The 16088-nt window shown below is 36.0% G+C and overlaps 1 protein-coding gene and 1 pseudogene across 1 annotated transcript; both read right to left on the reverse strand.

The window, feature by feature from the left end:
- Positions 1-1610: 1610 nt before the first annotated feature.
- Positions 1611-5697, reverse strand: LOC113290827 (annotated as a pseudogene).
- A 136-nt stretch (positions 5698-5833) lies between these two features.
- On the reverse strand, positions 5834-9196 carry LOC113287650 (ABC transporter G family member 9-like). Its single transcript, XM_026536455.1, has 4 exons — positions 8848-9196; positions 7455-8247; positions 7063-7382; positions 5834-6739 (listed from the first exon to the last, which is right to left on the reverse strand). The coding sequence occupies exons 1-4, from the start codon at positions 8953-8955 to the stop codon at positions 6086-6088; spliced, it is 1875 nt and encodes a 624-aa protein (XP_026392240.1). The 5' UTR covers positions 8956-9196; the 3' UTR covers positions 5834-6085.
- Positions 9197-16088: the final 6892 nt, after the last annotated feature.

Below are 16088 nucleotides of genomic sequence, written 5' to 3' on the forward strand. Positions count from 1 at the left end.
CCAGTTCACATGAACTACCAAAATATCACTTTAGAGATATCCTGGTGACGTTAAAAACGAAGGTCTATGGCCTTATGTTTTAATACAACCAATGAGGCAAACCAATTTTATCAGCTATATTAGTGTTTTGGTAGTGTAGGGAAACTCCGTGTTTATGTTTTTCGTCGTTGCATATACTTGATTTTCTATTTTCTGTTATTGGTTGTTGCAGACTTAATCTTTGGTCTTATTAAAAAGCTTCATCCCCTTGAAGGTGGAGTTCATTGATTAGTTCGCGAGTTGTTTCTTTTTATCCCATACTACAGAGATTTGGTAGAAATAACACTTTTTTGGCCTCTATTTGGCAATAAACAGATGTTGGCAGTACACTTTCTTAGTCCTATGATTCACTAAAAGCCAAAATTATTCATCCCGGTTACTGCAAAACTCAAGCATGTTTTTTAGAAAAACAAATTAATCATGTTTTTTGTATCTCATTGCGCGATATAGAAATTTTAAAACTGTTCAAAAACCGCAGGTTACTGCCATTTCTTTCTTTGAAATTAACCTTAAGGGTACAATTTTTACTATATATTATGTATTATGATGTGGACGCCCACATCGACACCACACAACTGCTTGAACGGTGTGAGAATGATTCCGTAAAGGATTGTTAACTGTACTTCACCAGATTTGTTATAATGAAAATTCCTGTGCATTTTAGATTTTACAACTTTGGATTGGAGTGGAATGGTCTCCTAAAATTCCACGCATTATTGGTTTTTTATATTTTGAAACGGAAATGCTATTCACCTCCCTATTCACCTCCCTCTAATCTAAGCCCTACATCTCTATCGAGATCCGCATTCAGGTACAGGTGGGGTTCACCATTCCCTTAATATGGGGTTTAGATTGTAGGGAGGTGGATAATAGGGAGTTGAATAGCATTGCCGATTTTGAAACTGTAAACGGGAGAAAAGAAAACTCAACAAAGACTAGCAAAACATAATACCAGAAGATATTTAGTGTACACTGTACATCAAACAACAGACTCAATTGATTATATGTGATATAGGATGTGTTGTTTCGGTTAAGACTTTATTCATACTGGGCCTGTCTGTTCTTGGGTTTTTTTAATCAGAGGAAAACACGGGGGCATGTATACAACCAACATCACAACTTGTCCTATGATTCTCCCATTGCAATGAATCAAAGTTGAATGATTTCTAACATCAAGCGATACTTTGACTGCTTATGATCATATCTTTTAACTCATGGAAGGTTCTTTTAACATTAATTTCTCTTCGTGATTAAAAAACCCATAAAAATCATTTATATACCACCTTAAAACTGTTTACAATTGACGATGAAAATTAACTCACGGGACCATTTCCACAACACCCAATTGTATAACCCGCCTTATCAAGGTCATACTAAGTTTGTTACAACTAAGATAAGTGGGACCCATGTATCAAAAAACAAAATTATACACTAATAGAATAAGAGCCAGATACATCAAGAAGCTATTATTCAGCGCTAGCAGGAACATATCAAAGCCCGTGCCGTTACGGCACGGGTCACATCCTAATATCTAATAAAAATAAAAACAAAAAAACTTGTAAAAGGATCTTTTAACGGGCTACTCCAATTCTCATTAGGGCAAGATAAGCAATGACTCTGTAACCTACAAGCATTACAGTAAGCGCAATAATAGATATAGCATCATTCCCAAGTCCAATCTTCTCTATAGCAGGGTAACTCCCAATTTTACATGTCACATTATTTGGGCCGCACTGATACAGATCGTCAGCCTTGTACTGGGAAGCTAATAAGAGCTTGTAAGTGAAATAAGTAGGAGAAATGTACTTACACCATGATATGAATTTTGGGACATTTTGCACGTAAAACCCACTGGCTAAAAAGAATGTCTCAACTATGACTGAACCAAATTTTAAAGCAGCCCTGATATTCATGACAACAGCACCGAGTGCTAGCCCAACGCCTTGAGAAACCAGTGCGCTATACAGAATAACAAACAATGTCTTGAAGAAATGCTCCGCTGTTGGTTTTAACCCTCCCATCCAGTACGTTATTATGACAAAAACTGTGGGAAGAACAAGTTCCATTGGAAGGTCAGCAACTGTTTTTGCAATGAAGTAGGAAGAAAGTCTATACATGCTTGATGAGCGCTCCTTAGTAAGCATCATTCTCTCTTCAGGGAAAGTAGGCATTGAGTTGTAAAATGGTCGAACACTCCAGAACAATGAATAAAAGAATAAGAACCCCATCTGCAATAGCCAAACAACAAAAAGAGAAAAAATATGGGTTAAGGCGGAGCAGGCTTGGACACATGCACAAGAAAAGAAAGAAGAGATCTTTAGAATGTTACTGATGAAGGTTTATGCATACCTGATCTTGTAAATGGGTAGAACTTGATTGCCACCAGAGCAGTCCACATATACATGAAAAAACCAATATCTGACCGACATTTAGGCTGGAAAAAGATTCATGCTTCCTTTCTTTGAGATCTCTTTTGAGCAGTACCAAAAACTCTTGTATCCAAGATGTGTTCCATTGACCGAACTGTTTTTCATTCACTTGTTCTTCAAATTGAGTTAATTGAAGGTTCCCCGTTTCCAGAAATTCTTCTTTTATTCTGTCCAACAGATTGGTCTTATAAGCAGAGACAAGTTCTTGCTTAATCTCCATTATCCCTTTTTCACTGTCCGAACCACCTAGACAAACACCTGAGCATTTTATGTAGACAGTTTACTTCTCACTGAACTAACAGAATAGACCAATGAATTAAATGTTTTCCAATTAAGTTCTCAAGTGCTTACCTTCAGCAAGATCCAAAAGGAAGTCTGCCGGATTAGTATTAGCATTAGATATGGAGTAGCCAATGTTGGAAAAATACTCCATGGACTTTTCTGTCTTCCCGAAGTATATCGGATTACCATCTGATAACAGTAAAATCTTATGAAACATGTAAAATATATTCATAGAAGGTTGGTGAATCGACATCAAAACAGTTCTTCCTCCCCTCGCTAGCTCCAACAAAATAGAAACGACTTGCTGAGCGGACCTCGAATCAAGACCAGAAGTGGGTTCATCGAGAAACAATAGGCTCGGGTTGATCAGCATTTCTTGTCCTATACTAACCCTCTTCCTTCTCCACCTGAAACACCTCTAACAAATGCTCCACCCATGATGTTGTTCTTACACTTGGTTAATCCAAGTTGAAATATCACTTCCTTGGCCTGCCTAATCTTCTCTTCTAGAGTGAAAGATTGTGGCAATCGCAAAAGAGCAGTAAATATGAGTGTTTCGGTCACTGTAAGGTGCGGATGGAATTTATCATCTTGAGTAACGAAACCGGTTCTCCGGTTCATAGCATTGGAGAAAGGCTTCCCATTATATGTGATGCTTCCGCTTAGGTCTCCACCAAGTCGGCGTCCCAAAGCATTTAGAAGGGTTGTTTTGCCACTACCAGAGGGGCCTAACATTGCTAGCATCTCCCCTGGTGCTACTTCACCTGTCACTCCCTTCAATATAATTTTCTCTTCAAGTTTCGATTTGTTTATCCATGTGCGATTGCAGAATCCTTGGTTCTTGGTTTTAATCTTGTACACAACGTTGTCAAACTGTGTATATGGGTAGTAAAAACTACTTTATCATTCACATAAAATTGATTTCAACTAACTAAATTGTAAAATTCGTTGTACATTTTAAGAAAGAAAAAAAACAAATACTCATAGTAAATACCTTCAATGTAACAGGAAAATTTCGTTTCTTGTCAAAGGACGTTACTTCTTGCTCATCAAACTCTGTTTGATCCTTCAACTGTTTTATCTCCATTTTTTGTATGCCCGATATTCTAACACACACCAAAAGAAGAAATAGAAGAAGAAGAAGAAATGATTTGTCACTGCTATAATAAGTCTATCTATAGTCTTTAATCTACTTGCTAAAAATAATAAACATGAAAATATTTTGAAATATAATTGTTTGTTAACGAGCAGTGGATGACACGCATTTAATGTACATTCAACCTTTGGAGATGAGAAAATGAAACCGAGAATCTTTCGTTTTATGGGACGATTTTATATTTTTTATAACTGTGCTCATGGCATTAACTATATAAATCCATGATCTTAATGACGATGCCAGAATTTTTCCTCTTTCCAGTTACAATGGTCAAAGATTTTTTATCTTTATTCATGCAGCTCAGTTGTTCTACAGTCTACACCTACTATTTCCTTTGTACAGACTATATCAGTTCTTGAAGGATAAGCAGAAAGAGGTGTTTCTCTATTACTCTAAAATCAGCAAATCCTATTATAATTTATATCCCTAGTTTCCTGATAATCAAAAATCATGATAAAGGGCAAAGACCTGCAAACTTATGGATGGCTATGGAAAAGTGACTTGACATTTATCAAGGTGCAGAGTAATACAACCCACTCCAACCACACGAAAACTATATTTACCCAAACATGGAAAACTTAAGGACACAAACACTGAGATTTATACGACTCACTTTGACTCTCGTTTGGGCAACAACAGCGATGAGCCTGTAATCCCATGTCACCTAGCAACTTAAGTTATCTAGGCTTCCATATATCACTCTAGCATTGTGAACCAGAAAGGGTTACTAGGAAAAATGATAAGCTTAAGAAAATTTATTAACAGTAATGTGAATTCAAGGCATGTTTGATGTAATACCCATTGGCTAGAGAGAATGTCCGTAGTAAAGATACTGCATATTTTGTTGCTGACTGAAGAATGGAGATGCAATAAATCACCAACAGAATGCCCCACGTATGAGGAGAGGTGGAATGAGACCCGCCCACTGATATATGCAGCTAGCCAGTTCTGCACCTTGAAATGCATGCAAACAAATTAATATTGGCTTAAAATAAGGGAAATCATGAAGTGATACTAGAAAAAGGAATATAAATGTGGCTAGTAAGTAGGCGATACTAGATTCCAACAAATGCAAGAACAACCTGCCCCTAATGGTTAAGGTTGAGGATTCATGCTTCCTTTCTTTAGGATCCCTTCTGAGCAACACTAAAAGCTGTTAGTCCCAGCTTGTGGCCATTGACTGAACTGGTAACCCTTCTGACCATTTTTCATCGTCGACCGATCTTCGTTCTGCAGTAAAAGCATCCAAATGAGCGCATAGACACCTATTTTCGCAAAAAGACCCAACAGGAAAAAAAATTAAGCTGAAGTAAATTTATTTTGCAGTTCGAGAGAAGCTGCATTTCTGGTACAAGTTCGACTTTAATTTGTTTGTGAAATGTATAGTTACCGTCTGGCGTCCACGAGGCAAAAAAAAAGGAAGAAGAAGGAAATCTGCAGGATCCGTGGTGCATAACCTCTACTGGTATAAGTAATCCAAGATTTCTAAACCGCTTCTAAATATGGAAGACAAAGGTGTGAAAGTGTCAATGAATCTACAACACTGCCACTCTGTATGCAACTCCCATAATCCCATAACAGTAACAACTTACTGCGTAATTAACACAAACAAGTGTCGCGCATCACCAATTCAATAACAAATATCGAATGTATATTCAACTCCAGTGAGCCTAAAAAATGGGTAAAAATACGTTTGGTCTTTTTGCAAACGTAAAAACGATCCTCTCGGTCAGCTAAATTGCCGCCTAGGGATCAGGAAGGATACGCATTTTATTGTTGTATGTATAATTTCAAGGCCCGTGGGTGATGAATAAACCTCCCCAACTCTCGGATTTTTTCCTACCGCCTCTCTCTTCTCCTCTCCCAAATTATAGCCTCTCTGCGCAAGAGTTGCAAGGAAAAGTTTCCAATTAAGATTTAAGACCAGTTGAATTTGAGAAAAATACATTACTAACTTTTAGCTTGAACTGCTATACATATAAGTATCTCATTCAGAAAACTAAAACATACAAAATTTAAAACTACCATTTCTTCATCTTTCAAATGTAGATTATAAAAATAAACAAAAACACGAGGCTAAGCTATAGTCATTTAATCAGGGGGACTATGTAATACGTATATATCCTCAAGGCGATGATAGCTAATAAGTGCGTGAGCTTAAACAAAGCTAAGTTGTCTTTTACTTTGTCACACCAACCCTCATCAGAGCCAGATATGCGATAAGTCTATAAAGTACCAGCATGACAAGCATTGCTATGACAGAGCTCAATTGACCGTCAAGGCCAACCATTTGAATCATTGGGAAGGTACCCACTCTGCAACTTACATTCGGTCCACACGGATAAATATCATTCTCTGCGTATTGAGACCCCAGCAAGAGCTTGAATTGGTAATGGCTAAGTGATACATACTTGATCCAAGCAATGAACTTGGGTACATGTTGTACATAATATCCACCTGCTAGAAGAAACGTCAACATAAGAACTCCTCCAAGTGTTGTTGCAGATTTTAGGTCCATTACAAGTGCACCTATAGCCAAACCAAGGCCTTGGGAAACCAAGACACTGTAAAGAAGAACAAACAGTGTATGGAAGAAGTTTATTGGTGTATGCTTTAGCCCTGCCATCCAGTAGGTTATGGTTACAAATACTGTGGGTAGAACAAGTTCCATGGGAAGGTCACCGACTATTCTCGAAAAGAAGTAAGATGAAAGCCGGTACATTCCTGATGACCGTTCCTTCATTAGCATCATACGCTCTTGGGGAAAGGTGAAGATAGCTTGAAAGAGAGGGAAGAAACCCCAAAATCCTGAGTAGAAAAATAGTAGACCCACCTACGTACACAAACAGAGTTGACGTCACGAGATCCATTTTCTAAAAGAACAATATCTAATTTCAATGTGGATTACATATTCAATCGATTCTATAAGGAAATTCCTACTTGAGAATCAAAATTTGGGATTCCCTCACAATGACCTGTTGTCTCTTTTTCCTTCGTTTTACAACATATACACTTTCTAGGCTTCGTATCAATCATTAATGAACCAAATGTTCTATAAAAATTGGAAAGAAGAATTAATGACCAAATCTATATCCAAAATAGTAGTCTCAAGTTTATACGAATTGGGGGAAGAAGAGTATATATATAAACGCATACCTGATCTTGGAGGTGGGCGATACTAGACTGCCACCATAGGGCTCCAGCAAGTAAAGCAACAACCAAGACTTGGCCAATCTTTAAGGCAGAAAATGCTTCATGCTTCCGTTCCTTGATCCCCCTCCTGAGTAACACTGAAAACTGCTGAATCCAAGTTGTACTCCACCTCCCAAATTCTTTGCCGTCTCCACTACTATCGAGGAACTGAATCTCTGCTTCAACCTCCCCTTTCAATTTATCAGCAAGACTAGTCCTATATGCTGTGACCAGGTTTTCCTTTATAGACGCTTGGTCTTCTCCTTCCTCATCCTTATAAACACCTATTCAGATTACCGTTGATATAAGTACTGCAGAAACATGGAAACTTAACAGAACTGAGTAGAAAAACATACCGTTAGCAAGATCCAAAAGAAAATCAGAAGGATTCATAGCAACCATTGGAGCATAACCAATACTCGAAAAGTAATCCATAACTTCAGATCCCTTCCCAAAATACAGAGGATTACCGTCGGATAACAAAAGAACCTTGTGAAACATATAAAACAAACGACTTGATGGTTGATGTATTGTCATAACTATCGTTCGCCCACCTTTGGCTAGTTCCCACAGCGTCGATACGATCCTCTGCGCCGTTGTTGAGTCAAGACCAGAAGTCGGTTCGTCGAGAAACAATAGACTTGGATTAATCAACATCTCTTGCCCAACACTTACCCTTTTCCTTTCTCCACCTGAAACACCTCTGAGTAAAGACCCACCTATAATGTTATTCTTGCACTTAGTTAAACCAAGCTGAGTTATCACTGCTTCAGCATGCATTACCTTCTGTTCTTTAGTCAAGGTATTGGGTAATCTCAATAGAGCAGTGAAGACTAGGGTCTCAGTGACAGTAAGATGTGGGTAGAGAACATCGTCTTGGGTCACAAATCCCGTATTTCGTTTCATGGGATTAGAAAAGGGTTTTCCATTATAGGTTATGCTCCCGCTAAGCTTCCCACCAAGTCTTCCACCTAATGCTGTTAGGAGTGTCGTTTTCCCGCTACCTGATGGACCCAACATAGCTAACATCTCACCAGGGTACACTGTACCTGCAACACCTTTCAAGATCATTCTTTCAGTAGATTTTGCTGATTTGATATTAAAAAATCCTTTCTTTTGTATCTTGATCTTGTAAACAACATCTTCAAACTGCAATTTTATAATGAAAATTTACATCAATATTTCGCCATTGAATTTATGGAGAACTAATGAAAAATGTATTTCACATACTTATAAGAAATTACTGCTTATTATAGAATCATTTCAATGATGAATTTGCATGCACAGTATAAAACAAAAGCCCTACTAAGAAAAATTAGGATCGTCATTAACATCAAAATTAGAGTTTTAACTTGATATGGTCTTGAATCATAAAATCAATATAAAATGAACAACAACAACATAAAGAAGGAAAAGCCTAAATAACAAAATAGTTAAGAACTTAATGAAATTAAAAACAAAATCTTATATTCAGCAATTACATCATCAAATACCCAGAGATAAAACCATTACTTTATCAACAGAAAAAGAAATTAAAACTAATTTTTTCCATTTACAGATAACTAACAGTTTACTTCTCGTTTGGTGCCATTAAAAAGACAAAAAAACATGCATAAAACCAAAGAATTCAACAATGAGTTTGATTCTTTTGAAGATGCACCAGCACCTTTGTTATACTCCAAAACCAAGAAAATTATGGTAATGCAAGAAAGAAAAATTGATTAAAAAGAAAAACCTAAAATAATATACCTTCAATGTGACCTGACGATTAGCTTTCTTGAAAATGGATTGAACTTCATCTTCGGCCACAGATTTATTCTGAGACTCTAAATCCGTCAAAGGTAACTCACTCTCCATTTGTTTCTCTTTCGTTTCCTAAGGTAAAAGAAGACTAGCTTTCTTCTTCTTCTTATAGTGAAAAAACCACCAAGAAGAAGAAGATGGAAAATTTGATTATTACAACGTATGAATCAGAATATAGAAGGAATAAGAAGAAAAGGACGAAGATTATACGTCTGAAATTTTCATGCGAAGAAGATGAGCGGGTGATGTGGTGGTTTGTTTTAGAGAACACTAATTTCACGGCTCTTAAACAGGATTTATTGTTTTGAATTACGTAATAAGTGCTGTGTATATATATACTTGTATATTTTATTTTCTTAGGTTTTTTACTCATACAAAAATTCCTTCCAGAAGATCTTTCTTCTCCTGCTCCTGTTGGAACTCGTATTGCTTATTTATACCAGTACTATATTTTCTTGATTTTGTAGTTGTTTGTGTACCCTACTCCGTTACACCCTCGCTCCTTCTATCTCTAAAACTCTACCCCACCTAATCTTGTGGGCACCACTGACTGACCTTTTCAGAATGATTTTGCATGTTTTTTTGGCGCCCGAAACATTTTGAGCTCTTCTTTTATACTGAAAATAGTACTAGTACTATGTATTTTCATCACAAAATTTCATTATGCAAATGCTGCGGACGGATGTCCGATAGAAACTTTCTCAATAATTATACGAATACGAGATTATACGGTTCCAACTTTTTAAATAATATATTGTATTTAATGACTTAGTTAGTGTTATAAAATCTGCAAATGTGCTCACAAATGACAGACAAATGGTTCTTAGGCTGCTTCATTAAGGTAAATTGATGTAGTATTTAGGTAAATAACAACAAGAAAATCTCGAAAATACACAATAAATATGGATGAACTGTGGAAAGTGTACCGCGGTGGGTACGTGTGAGAGGACGGCTGGGATCCACTTCTGTCCACCCATATCCCAATGCACACAACTTTACCTATGTCCAATTGGGTTCATTCTTTGAATCCCTTTTCAGAGATCTTGGTTTTAATGCCATAATAACACATGTCCAACCAAACCTTACATTTTGCTTAGAATTTTAACAAATGACTCGAGAACTCTTCCTCGTTGAGATAAAAAGTTAGATCTTTTCTAACACCATATTCATTACTGTAACTATTTTGGAATCTTTACTGGATTTTGGAAAATCTTTTAACGATCTCTGACCTCATTACAGAGGGAGGTAAACAAGCCATTGTTTTAGTGGGACCCACATGGTACACAACACTACAAATCTGCAACCAGATGATCAACCCTGGGTCTTCTTCTCGAAGGGAGATGAAGATTTTAATCTTTTACTACTATCTGACCTGACCTTACTTCTTACTAACAAAGCCAATATACATTCACCCATTTTAGTAGTAGATGCTTGAATCTGATCTTACCAATAGTCGGTAATCAGTAAGTGCGGAAATCCAGCTAATGACATGCAATTCGGCACCTGCATCCATCATTAAGTCTACAAAATGCATTCATCAATTCGTCCGTTTTGTTCATATAGATAAAAATCGTAATCACATAATGGGGTTACCATTTAATGAAATGGTACCCATACTTAAAGTTTTCCCCTTTGAGCATCTTTCGATTTGGAAAAGGGTTATAAAGATGAAAGACAGTCGGTTGTCCACAATGCATTACTTCTGACACCTTAACCACCTGCAAAAAAAGAAGAAAAAGAAGTTCAAATTCCAATATGATGATCATCAAGTGCATGCAACAATTAATATGGTGATTAAGTTCCCATGTCACTTTTTCTTCAAACAAGGGTTTAGAGTTTTGACTCATCTAGCAGTGTCTTGTACGTATCTGATCAGTTCCTTCAAAATTTCAGTGTGTTTCTGGAATCTGGAGTCTATATTAATACCAAGGGGCTCTTTTACCTATGTTATTGTCAATACTCGATGCAGTCATTAAACAACTCCGATCGTAAGAGAGACGCTATTTCAACTGGATTAGGGAGCACAGTGTTTCGTTTATCCCGTTGAAATAACATTTTGCTTGTAAAGGAACAGCATCCGGGTTAGCCTTTGTTCATAAAATATGAGAGATTTCTCACATTATCGTGTGACACGATTGAAGACGTGTGCCATATAATGTCTAAAAAAACTGCAAATCCTTTATCTACAAACGTGTGGCTTTTGAGATCGGGCGCCATAAGTGCTCAATGATGTTTCAACTGGTACATTCTTATATGAACAAGAATACAATGAAACTTATGACACTTTTTTTTTTTTTATAATTTTTTTTTTTGTTAAAAACATATACGGAGTATTTTGTTATATATACGTAGTTATAACATGCCAAACAGGAGATGTCGGTTTTTCGTTCACGGAGGACGTGGTTTATTGTCTAAGTTGATAAAGCAAACAAACAAACGATTTTCAGCAGTGTTCATTTCAGTAAAGACAGCATAGATTATAATAAGTTTTATGACGAAATTACGTTTTCTGTTGTTACCTTGTGTTACTTCTAAGTAATCAGACGTGATCAAATAACAGGGTCAGACAAATTTAAGTTTGCACGCAAAAGTTTGCCTCGACGGCTCATCAGGGACGGACCCAGAAATGTTTTAAGGGTAGGGTTAGAATATCACTACCTGCCAATGCGGCCGAAGGGTGCGGCAAATTTTTTAGAACGAATTTTGTAATCTATCTATATTATAAGGGACAATGGTATTTTACTACATCGACGGCTCCCTACAGTTTGGACACATAAAGGATGATCCAGATCAAGCAAAATATAAGGGACAATGGTGTTTTTACCATTGGACGACCCTCTACATTTTGGGCATATAAAGAACGGTTGTGATCGATCAGCTAATACGTGACCTATATTCTCGATTTATAAAACATTGTCAAGATTTAAGTGTTTTTTCTATAACCAGAATCAACGGTGCCCTACACTTTGGGGAGATAAAGAACGACCGAGATCCCGCCATTACGAACATCTCTCTTCTCCTAGAAATGTCCGCCAAATAATATTGCCATTCAATGTAAAAGGCGTTACCCTTTTTGGCGATCAAATAATAATTCTCAAAGACGTTACTTTTCTGAGAGATCAGAAATGAAAGAAAGATTATCCATTGAGAAGATCTATTATACCAAGTATCATTCTTATTTTTGTTGGTTCAGATTAGGTTTATTTTTCAATTTTTTCTTTCTAATCTCATTTTTTATTCGAGAAACAAACACAAGGATGGATTAGCAGTCTATTGGTTTGTTTGTTTTTTTTGTGTGTGTCAACCTGCTAGATGCATTCTCTTCATCTAAATTAGGTTTCTTTCTTATCAATATATTTTAGATTGTTTTAATCATTTTCTTTGGTTTTGTTTTTCGAAATTTAGGTTGATGGAATTGGTTGAGGTTTTGCTCAGAATCATGCCCCAACAACAGGTTATTTAGGGTTCGGATTATCTTACTTTGATGTGCATTTAACTAAATTTTGCCTATTTTTTGCTTCTCTGATTTAGGGTTTTAATCAATGAGTGACTAATTTGGGGAGTATAGGTACTAGAGAAGTTTTGACGATCCTGAAGATGAGAAAGATGTGCCTTTCTTATCATGTGTACAACATTGATGAATTCGTTTAATTTGGGCAGCAGTTCTTATAACTTAGAAGCAATCAAAATGGTCATCAAAGTTAGGTAAAATATTGATTTGGAAATAATTATATTTCAAGTTCAATTTGATTATCGACTAATTGAATTTTGTTCTCTTGGTCACCAAATATCTTCATTATTTTCAGTCGCCAAATACTCCATGTTGTTTTTTTATTTTGGTTTGGTAAAGAGTACATCAGAGCAGCCACTCCAGGTAACAACATAACTATTGGCATCTTAGCAATGTGATTCTTATAAGTTACAACAGTATTCCTGTGAGTTTAAAGTCTACTCTTGATGGCCTTGATTTCATTTTGGCAACAATGCACGTATGATGGAGGCTTCATACATACTTTAAGAAAAACTCTCGAGAGTGTATTATGACTGAATATATGACTATAAACTCGAAAATACTTTAGGGTAAATTTTAGAAATAAATTTGTGTGCATGTTTGGTCGGTGAGGTTAACTGCTACTGGTTATTCAAGTCTTTCTACAAATTTGCTTCCTATTTTTTTTTCATGACTCCTAAACTGTTAAAGGACCTCATGTTGGAACTGGTATTAAAAATAACAGAAATAATAATAGGCATGTAATCATGGTTGTTAAATATGGATCGTTGCTTAGAAGTTAAAAAGTGTTGAGATCTGGCTTCTTTTAAGTATTTAGCAGTTAGTAATGTATGCAAGAAAACAAGCTTAGGTTCATTATAGCTTAAGTCATTGCTTAGAAGTTTCTTATGTTTTTGTTTGCAGGGAGGGGGTATTTTGTATTGGAAACTAATCCCGTTTATCGCTTATAGAAATGTTGAAATTCTATTATCAAATGGAATACTAAGGCTTCTGATAGAAATAAAAATGGGAATGAGACAAAAACGTTCAATGCAGCCGCTGTTGATATTGAATTCGATCACCTTTCAGCAACATGAATCAATTTCGCGGTAATTTCTTTCCCTCATTTTGTTTCAATAATTGACAGTTGTAGTTTAGATAGTTTTGGAGAGTTAAATATGGTTATTGTGTGGTCGGAGAACACTGTGGTTTCAGTTCCGGGAGGTATATCTGTGTTGACATAGATGGTAGCTGCAAAATTCTTATAATTTTGAGGAAATTGGTGAGTAATGTATCAAAGTCATTGAATAATAAATTGTAACAGGTTTCTAGGGATTCCAGGTGGGTGAAATGTCATTAGTATTGGAGAAGAAAGTGAAAATAGGTTGAAAAACGACTCATGGATCTGTTGTTGCTGGCGTACCGAAATTCCCACCTGCAGGGACCCTAATGGCTACCATATATATCAACAAGGAAGACTTTTGTTTCTTATTTTAATTGCAATGTATATAGAAGATAGTATATTTGCCATTTGTTAATGTTTCCAGTGCTTTATTTATGAAATTATTATCATAGTATCATCAAGTTTATAGGATTTAAGGAATAATCGAGATTATAGTCTGTATAAAGGATGAAACGAAACAAAGAGAAAGCTTATTTTGTTCGTTTCACTGCAGAAATGATGTTAATACGCAGGCCAAGCACTTTAATGGAGACGGAGGTACTAATAAGGAGATAAATTAGGGTAATGCCTTATCATCTTATAGCGACTTGAATTAATATGGCGCCCAACGAGTTTCCACAATTATGGTGACCTATACTACTAGATGGGATGGACCAAACTGTACTCAGATTATTATCTCATAACAATTATTTTGAAGGAATATAGAGGGGTTTTAGTTAAAGAACTTCTTAACCATTTGGTGATTTGTTATGTATTGCTATCTGTTTAAAACGTTATATGATGGATGCGTGGATGGATTTTTAGGTTATATTAATGTGCAGCAACAGTTCTCTATAATAACAGTGATCACCAACACTCTTGCTTTCGTGGAGCTATCGCCGGCACACACACAGTACAATAGTTTAATTTCGACAAGTAATGCGTATGATGATGTTGGACACTGTCAAGCAGAAGTGATTTTTTCTTTTTTTTAGATTTTCTAATTTTTAATTTTTTCGTGAAGCATTACTTTTGTTGACGGGAAACTGCTTTCGAGATGTTTAAATTGTTATAGGTGAAAAATAGATGGTCGTTTTATTTTGAAGACTAAAAGGTTGAAATATTGGTGAGATCATTAGTTCCAAGTATTACAAGCATAGGTTAATTACTACTCCTATTTATAAATGTATCTATTTTTTCGGTCGTTAGTATATGTTCTACTTTCTACTCTTTATTTCCTTTCGAATTCAAATTTGGCACCAATTCACTAAAAGACCGAACTTCAAAGGATAACGCGTTTACGAATTTGATTGGTAGGATGGTGATATTTTGAGGAAAGGATCATCTATGAGAAAACATTAGGTGGTGACAGGCTCACTAATATGAAGAAGTTGTATTTCGCACATTTGCAAGGCATGGATTGATAAATCATACAACCTCTTTCTCTGCATTTGATCTAAAAATCGGGACTATACCTAATAGGACATGTCGAAGACGTTTGGAAATACATAGGACAAACCAAATCCCGTGCCGTTACGGCACGGATCATACCCTAGTTAGTGATTAATTGGAATTTGTCTATAAAATACTAAATAAATAGACAAGTATACAAATTTTAATTATGAAAAAAGATTGTAGAAAGAAATTAATGTTTTATAAAAGAAAAAATGGGGAAAAAAATGGACGTGACAAGGAAAGTTCTATGTTTTAAACAGGATTTTGGGATAAAAATTATTTATACTACAACTACAAGGACTGAACACTAATAGGGGAGGGCTAATTACTAATTTTAAAAGTTTTCGTATACCACAATTTTTATTAACCTAAAAATAGGGACGGGCTATAGCCCGGGTTAGCCCCTTGCTAGGCCCGTCCCTGCGGCTCATGGTTGTGCTTAAATTACATCAGGTCAGTACCTACCAGATGAGCAACACTGGGTGGAGGAAGAGGCGAGGAGTGACCATAATTTGGGATTACCCTGTCGAATGATGCCATTTTAATTGGGATTACAATGGTAATATATTTCCGTAACTGTAAAAATTCGGAATCATAGCTGGGATGATGAAAGACTTGGTTATATATGGAACAACTTAACGGTTGCAATGTGGTGGTGCATTGGGAGAGAAAACAATTCTACAATTTTTAATCACAAAAAGAACAATTTCGAAACTATAATTCGAGATATTAAGATTCGGGGAAATTTAAAAGGTAAAATGACTGTTTGGTCCATCTATATCTGGGCCCACATCGATTTGGTCCTGAAAACACGTTTTCTATTTGTTCCATAATTTTAAAAAAATATAAAATGGATAAGAATACCCTCCCTAACCGTTACCGCCATAAACACAATCACTTACCAAAAAAACGTAAAATCTTCTCTCTAATTTCAGTCTCTTCATTTTCCGTTTGGATAAACCGCTTCTCTTTATCTTCATGCAGAACAATTGGCAATCGAAAAAGAATACAATTAATTTTTTAGTCGTAGTTGAAGATGTTGAAGAAGAACCAGTTTCAAAAAATTCCAAATCAAAGAAA

The sequence above is a fragment of the Papaver somniferum genome, chromosome 6, assembly GCF_003573695.1.
Source record: "Papaver somniferum cultivar HN1 chromosome 6, ASM357369v1, whole genome shotgun sequence".
NCBI classification, from domain to species: Eukaryota; Viridiplantae; Streptophyta; class Magnoliopsida; order Ranunculales; family Papaveraceae; genus Papaver; species Papaver somniferum.